This window comes from Triticum dicoccoides, chromosome 1B (genome assembly GCF_002162155.2).
Source record: "Triticum dicoccoides isolate Atlit2015 ecotype Zavitan chromosome 1B, WEW_v2.0, whole genome shotgun sequence".
Classification (NCBI taxonomy): domain Eukaryota; kingdom Viridiplantae; phylum Streptophyta; class Magnoliopsida; order Poales; family Poaceae; genus Triticum; species Triticum dicoccoides.
In genome coordinates, this window is record NC_041381.1 from 228,015,067 (window position 1) to 228,022,895 (window position 7,829).

General features: G+C 45.9%; 2 protein-coding genes across 2 annotated transcripts; one reads left to right on the forward strand and one right to left on the reverse strand.

Annotated features, from left to right (window-relative positions):
* Positions 1-615: 615 nt before the first annotated feature.
* On the forward strand, positions 616-4,932 carry LOC119329496 (N-alpha-acetyltransferase MAK3-like). The gene is made up of 4 exons (XM_037602558.1): positions 616-927; positions 1,035-1,161; positions 4,053-4,108; positions 4,396-4,932. The coding sequence occupies exons 1-4, from the start codon at positions 736-738 to the stop codon at positions 4,609-4,611; spliced, it is 591 nt and encodes a 196-aa protein (XP_037458455.1). The 5' UTR covers positions 616-735; the 3' UTR covers positions 4,612-4,932.
* Positions 4,933-5,206: 274 nt separating this feature from the next.
* Positions 5,207-7,823, reverse strand: LOC119329505 (GDSL esterase/lipase At5g45910-like). The gene is made up of 4 exons (XM_037602570.1): positions 7,548-7,823; positions 7,209-7,424; positions 6,702-7,130; positions 5,207-5,842 (listed from the first exon to the last, which is right to left on the reverse strand). Exons 1-4 carry the CDS (start codon positions 7,777-7,779, stop codon positions 5,604-5,606), a joined length of 1,116 nt encoding a protein of 371 aa, XP_037458467.1. The 5' UTR covers positions 7,780-7,823; the 3' UTR covers positions 5,207-5,603.
* Between the last annotated feature and the right edge of the window lie 6 nt (positions 7,824-7,829).

The following is a 7,829-nucleotide window of genomic DNA, read 5'->3' on the forward strand; positions in this document are numbered from 1 at the left end:
AAAATGTTCACAATTTCGAATTTTGTCGGGAATTTCAAAATTTTCTCTTAATTGTTTTAAATTGTTGGTGCTCTAAAAAAATGTTTTCGTCAATAAATTGTTTCTGTTTCCAGATTTTGTTCAAAATTAAAAAAATGTTCATGTTTCTGGAAAAAGTGCAAGAATTTCAAGATGATTTCACGATTTCAGAAAATTTCTAAATTTGTTCATGCTTTGATGCTTCGATAGTTCTTCTAGTTTCGCGATGCCTATTTGGCGCAAGAGTGGTCTCGCCGTAGTGGCTTTGATCGAGGACACTGCAGCGCGTCATTGCAGGTTCGAACCCCAGGTAACGCAAACCATTTTTGCGATGTTTACCTTCGCACCGCAATGAGCCGGCCCAAGTAGATTGCCCCCCTGTGCGATTGGGCGACTACTTGCCGCAAAGAGCGGCATATAGGAGGTCCCTTTTACACAGACCGTAATCTACACCGTTTGGGCCTCAGAACTCCTCTTGCAGGCACTAAAAAAAGGTAGTCCTAAATCTGATATGGGCTTTGACTCTGTTTGGGCACACCTGAACATTTTAATTTAACGGGTTTAACCGGTTTAACCTACACAGAAAGTTGGCCCAGATCCTTTCGGGCTAAAGTTTGGGTAAGCCACGGGCTCCGTGCGTGCCTACGCCGGCCGCTGACTCCCTCTCCTCTAGCTATCCGTCCCCGCCGCCGATCTTCGCTCGTCCTCCGGCGACCTATGTCTGCGGCTGTGATGCAGGCCACAGCGCCCGTAGGGCGCAGCGGCGGAGCGGAGATTGCGTACGTTAGCTACGGCGGTGAGCAGCACCTCTCACTGGTGATGTCGCTGGTGGACGCGGAGCTCAGCGAACCCTACTCCATCTTCACCTACCGCTACTTCGTCTACCTTTGGCCACAGCTCACCTTGCTCGTACGTATTTACTTTCTCTTTTCACTCTCCCTCTCGCGCTGCTGAAAGTATGTGGGTTTGGTATATTCTTGATGGTTTCTTGGTTTGTCGGGCCGATTCGTCGGAAGGCGTTTGATGCCAAGGATGGTAAGTGCGTGGGAACAGTGGTTTGCAAGATGGGGGAGCACAGAGGCGCCTTCAGGGGGTACATCGCCATGCTCGTCGTCCTCAAGCCCTACCGAGGACGAGGAATCGGTGAGTTCATTTAGATTTATTTATAAAAAAACCCTTTGATTTTAATGCTATAGTTCATCACTTGTTGCTAGGCGATGTGGGGTCTTAGAATCTTGCTATTGTATGTCTAAGGGTGGCAGTATTGACTTAGTGAGCTTTATGGAAAGACAATCTTTCTTACTGAGTTTGCTAGTCGTAGAGATCTTACTTGTGTATAGTTTTACTTCAAGGATTTCATCTTGTCCAGTGTATTTAACTGCTAAGACTCTGTTCACTCTCGTATAAGGGTGTGGTTTTTCGTTTTTTATGTTTTTGCAAGGTTGCAATATTGAATCCTATAGCAGGAACACACAATTAATGGTTATTGCTTCCCAAAAGAAACGTCAGGTTTAGTGTTGTTACATAAGCATTTGATTCATTGCAAGGCGCTCTTTGGCTTGTTTCATTTAGTATTTTATAGATTAGGGATAGGCATTGTGCTTACTTACTGTGAAAAATGTCCAAAGTTCTCTGGTTGTTTCATTTATTTTGTTTGAATTGGAGCAATTTTTATGCTTGCAGTTAGATTTTATCTGCTTCGTCCATCTGAAAAGGAAACATTTTCTCTTTGCTTCCGATTATGTTCAAAAGAAGCACTGTAATTTCTGAATATGATGTGCTCTGCAACCCGAACCGATTTATGACTGACATGCTGCATGTTCCCAGCATGCATCTGCAATCCTTCTCCCTCTTTATTCTAAAAGTGACTCCTAATGCAGCATCCATTCTAAGACACATGACCCTAAAAAGACCAGTCTTTAGATTATATGGAGGATCAATCAAGTCTGTTATATCTTGACAGTTAGGGCCTACGAACAGTCATCTCCTTCGGTTAAATGACACACCCCCTGGTGAAAGGATGTCTCTTTGTGGAAAGATACATCCCTTGGTGAAAAGGTGTGCTGGCGAAATGATATCTCTTTGCGGAAAGACATTAAAAAGGAATAAAAAGAAGCATAATAATTGTTAGATTAACACATTAAAAAAATCAGTTTTTAACTTCCCAGAAGATGTGACCATTGAAACTGCCTTAACTGTGCCAGAAAACTAATGTACTAAGGATAAGGTGCCTTTTTTGGTCCCATTTTGGCCAACAAGTATGGAGTGGCAGAGTTATCTTTTCAATGTAACAACCAACCATCTTTCATGGATTACCATAGGCTTTATTTCGCACAACCAATAGGAGCTCTACCTATTGATTACGTAGAAACTAGATTTGGCCGGTTATTAAGGGTTACTCGCAGAAAACAGAGGGAATCCGTATGTTTCCCTTGGTATTCTTATGTTTTTGTGAGATCATGTTCCTTTTCTTTGTTGTGTTTGCGTAAGTTCGTTTCATTAGTTATTATGACTAACATGAGTTATCTTTCTCCAAATTCACCTTTTTTTTTCTTGATCACTTTACATGTTTACCTTGCATTATAGAACTACATTTGGCTTAGTATTGTAATACAAACATGTTGGGTTAGCACAGTTTTCCTGCTCTTGTCCAAAGAATCCTTTTATCTGCTGTTAGTTTCAATATGAGAAAAACATACAACCAACCAGTCACTAGCACCTGGTGGCATTGTCTAAAGAAGAACGACTGAGACACCAGTCACTACTAGTAATCGTGTATGTGCAATGCATGTTAATATTAGGCAATATATATTAATTGCATTGCACATTAATCGTGTATGCGCATATTAGGCAATATATTAATTGCATTGCACACTAATATTTGACAAGATCTTAATTACACATTGATATTTGTGTAGGATATAATTAATTGGTTAGCGCTAGCATGGATATTGGGCATGCTATTAATTAAGGGAGGATTGTGTGAGGGAGGTGGTGGCTACGTGACTGGGGCAGGACGCTTGTGGGGCTGTGGCAGAACATTGAATATGAGCCCTTGGATTGGATGGCAGACCACAGAAGCAATATCAACTCTTAGATTTAATTAGATAGATTAGATCAGGGTGTGGTTTGTTCTGGGTGCACTAATTTTGGTGGCTTTAGAAGAATTAGAACTCGCACTTTTAGAAGTAAGTAGAGATAGAGGTGGGGAATAAATTCTAGCCGGTGGGAGTCGTCGAACTCTGGTGGTCTGACTGCTGCTGTGCACAGTTTTAATATGTTGCTTGTGTTGTAGAATTTATTAATCTTAGTCCATTATTTATGAGTAGGGTCTTCTAATGCATTTGTTTATTTGCTTTTTTTAATAGAAAGAAACAGCTAGCTATGTGCACCGGGCTGCCCTTTAATGAAACAGCTATGTTAAGTATTTTATTGTGCTTGTTTAACTTTGGGTCTGCTTCATTTGCAGAAAGAAAGGTGTATTTATTTGCTTAGTTCTTGGATGCTATGTTTATTTCTTGACGAACTGACATGTCTATGCTAGCCTTGCTAGGTTTCTTTCTTGACAATTGGCATGCCTTTTTGTGCTGCCTTCTCTTGATCTATATAATGTTCGTTCGTTAAGTGCTATTGTGATGTCATTAGTTGCAACTTGCAACCGCTATGTGCATTATTATTTATGCAAGAACTTAGCAAAAGTTGTTGGTTATCTGTGTTACATACTGAAGTTATATTCTGCACCATTCTTCATACGTTGAGTTTGTTCTGGAATAAATGGATTTCATATGGCAGCTCAATCTCTGACAAAACAGATATCAGTGCATTGTTGCTAAATATAACGAAGATGCTCAGTTGTCTAGTACTTCAAATATTGTAATGTAGTAATGCGGCGTACCATAATCTTTGTCAACTCCTTGCAATTTCAGCATTCCAGCTTATCCCCTTGCATAGGAATCGTCATACTTTTTACCTTACAGTTTAATGTGTTATGTTGTATATTAGGCTGATCTAACATGTATTTCCTCATGCTACAGCAACTGAGCTGGTTACTAGAGCCATTCGGGTAATGATGGAATCTGGTTGTGAGGAGGTAATTATACTACAGTTCTGTTGGTCTGTCTTTTCTAACATTTCATTCGTTTTTGATATTTTGTCATCTGAGAAACATATCAGCTATTACATATCCTACTTTTGTGTTTGTTGTTTATTTGTTTTGGTTATGGATGTGGTTCATAGCCTCTTTGAAAAGAAAAGGGAAAGAGGATTGACATCTGACTCACGCAGTCCCTTGATTGTCCCGCAGTTACCAGAATAACCTATTTGCCTTAAGAATGTGAATGATTGGAGTATTTGACATGTGACTCGTGTGCAATCCAGGTGACACTTGAAGCAGAGGTTACAAACAAGGGTGCCCTCGCTCTGTATGGCCGCCTAGGTTTTATCCGAGCAAAGAGGCTGTATAGATACTATCTAAATGGTGTGGATGCTTTTCGCCTCAAATTACTGTTTCCACGCCCCGATCTTGGTCTAGATCCAATGATGATGCTTGGTGACGAGAGGGATGGTCAACACATGGATTCCCCTTACTTGTGATAATATCCTGATCAAAAGCGGAAGATGGAAGCCAAGCTGTTATTTTTGTTGTGTTCTTTTTCCTGTTTGATACTTTCATGTCTACATGACATGTAGTAGCGATTTTCTTTTTTGAGAAACAAGTGGTTTTCGGCACTAGTGCTCCTGGTAATTTTGAAACCCTGAAAAGGGCATTAGTAGAAGATCCAAAAATGTCGGAATATTTTTTCACGTGTAAACGTGAGAGTACCCTCTCGGCGACCAATATTGTCATGGATCTTTTTTTAACACAGTGCAAATGTAAATTGGGGGGCTTCCGATATCTCGATGTCGTTTATGACCTGCCTGAACCTGTTCATGGCACGCTTATAGATCCGGGCGTTACTTTTTGTTGAAGTTGAATAACTCACTTAAATCATATGTACATGTTTCAAATGTATAATTTGATTTACCTTATTTTTCTTTTTCTTAAACCGTTCACCAGTGACAGCTGTGTATGCAAAGACCTGTGGTTGTTATCTTTTTTGGGACAAAGAAGGGACTCGTTCATCGGTAACACGGAGAGCGCAAAGACCTCTGGTTATTACGTATCTTTTTTCGAAGAAGAAGAAGGGACTTGTTCATCTGTAACACGGAGAAGGCATTTCACAATTTACAGCCGACACAACAACAACAACAAGAACAAAAAACCTAATCGATTTACTTGCCAATATACAACCAATGATTACAATGTGTCCAACTCATCATATCAAGACAGTAGAGGCTGGCGCCTCTCCGGTACCGGCGTCAGAAAGATCGGAGGTCACCTTCCCGTGACACGGCCTATGTAACTTGCTAAGCATAATATTACAAACCAAAACACGCACACGGAATTGTATGAAGGCGTGGCGTGGTTCACACGTAGAGAAAGCGGACGGACGTTTAGTCATGGAGGATCATCGTGTGTGTGTGTGTGTGTGTGTGTGTGTGTGTGTGTGTGTGTGTGTGTGTGTTAATAACATAAGAGTTACTAGTTAATAGACCATGTCGTCGCGGACGACGCTGGCGAGGGGCGGGTGCGCGTAGGGGCCCTTGAGCCAGGTGTTGGCGATGAAGCGGTAGGGCGCCTCGGTGAGGTGGATGCCGTCCCAGCTGACATGCGCGTCGGGGTCGTCGCACACGGTGGCGCCGGGCAGCCCGCACGATGAGCTCATGTTGTAGTTGTACGGGCCGCCGCCGCCGCAGCACGCCCTCAGGGCGCCCCTCTTATACCCTGCATCACAAATCTCGTTATTACTCCTACAACATTATCTTGGGCAATACTTTTTTTTTTTTGCGAGTGAATACTCTCTTCTTTCGGCTCTAGTCCTTTTGTCTTGTGTACTTAAAGAGTTGTCTTTGCGTAATGAGTGAGCGTGCGATGAGACCACACTTAGGGCTCGTTTGGTAAGTCGAGATCCACCAGGGATCCCCTTAATTTCCCTGGGTAGAAAATCCCGATCTCAGCACACCAGAAGAATTTTCCCCATCTCTCCACCTATCCCCGATGGGATTTGCTTCCCTGGGAAATATTCGCCGGCCTACCAAATGAGCCCTTAAGGAGTACTAAGATGAGGTAAGGCAGATGGCATTTGTGTCCCTAATAATGGGGCGGCCGATACAGTGCCAGGTTGGCCTGAGCAGGGATCGAACCCGGTGTTGTGCCACCACCACTTCGTGAGGAACAGCTATGCGTGCGTGTTGCGTGTGGCGTGTTGGCAGGTGAAGTCACAACGATGTTGCTCTGGCCTCTGACACAGGCGTATCTACAACGCCATCACTCTCCACTGTCCTACTCCTAGGAACACCAGCCTTGTTGCCCTGGCCCTGGCCCTGCCCGAGATCCCCGCGCGACCCAATCATAAGACTACTAGTACTAGTACCAAAATGACGGTGCACACTCACTGCCCGCGGCGGCCTTGTGTGTGGAACTGACATGCTAGCGCGTGACCAGCCCTGAGAGGCTGAACCTGGAAGTAACAGCCACAAAGGTGGCCGGTGCCCCCTTCCCCATTGAAACAGAGGAAGCAAGTAGAGTAGGAATCAATCAATCAAATCAGAGGAGGAGGAGGAGGAAAAGGGAGGAGGCTGACCGTAGAGGTGAGGCGTGCGGGCGAACTGGATGTAGGGGGTGTAGTAGTCGGCGTAGATGATGCGGGCGTCCGGGCGGCGGCGCTGGAGCTGGTCGAGGGCGATGCGGAGCATGGCGTTGTGGTAGAGGGCCACGCTGTTGAACTTCTTGAGGCAGCCGGTGCGCGGGTCGTAGTCGCTGCGCTCCTCGGACGCGTACATGGTGAGCGTGATGGGGATGCAGCCGGCGGGGAGGTTGCCCGGCACCACCACGTGCCGCGCGCCCTCCTCCAGGACCGCCTCGATGCCGCCGATCATGGACTCCACCACCTTGGGCACCATCTCCGTCTTCACCTTGTCCAGGCTCCACTCCGCCTTCCACGCGAAGCTGTAGTCGTTGCCGCCGAACTCGCCGAACACGAAAAGCGCCTTGCCGAAAAACTCCTTGCACTCTGCACAGAATAATCGATCCCGTTGGTTTTTTTGTTTTTGTTTTTGTTGTTTACTAGTAGCGGCGCTAATTAACATACCTTGCGGGGAGGAGCAGACGGTCTCCTTGACCTCCTGGAACCACTCGAGCTGGCACTTCATGGAGGTGTTGAACGGCGGGATGCTCCACACGTTGTTGTCTCGGAAGTACTTGAGCTCCAGAGCGGTGGCGCCCATCACCGCGAAGTTGGCGCCCTGGCTGAAGTTGGTGCCCTTGTTCGCCGACGGCGGCAGCAGCGGCACTCCCAACGCCTCGGCTGCACGCACGCACACATCAATCATTCAATCCAACCATCCATCCCATTCAGCAATTCACGTGTAGGTGTAAACAAACATCCGAGCGATCGATCGACGGCCGAGCAGGCGAGGCGAGTACGTACCCAGGAAGTCGATGACGAGACGGCCGTTGGAGCAGCGGGCGTAGGGCGGCGGGAACTTGGGCATGTTGGGCAGCTTGCCGGAGTTGATGATGACGAAGTTGCCCGTGTCGGAGAAGGAGTCGCCGAAGCTGAATATGGCGTTGTAGTACTGCGGCAGCGGGGCCGCCGCCGCCACGGCCGAAGCGGCGGCGACACACAGGAGGATGCACCACGACGACGGCGTCCTCTCCATGGTCACCACCAAACTTGGCCCCTCACCAAACAGCGCGCGTGCGTGCGGGG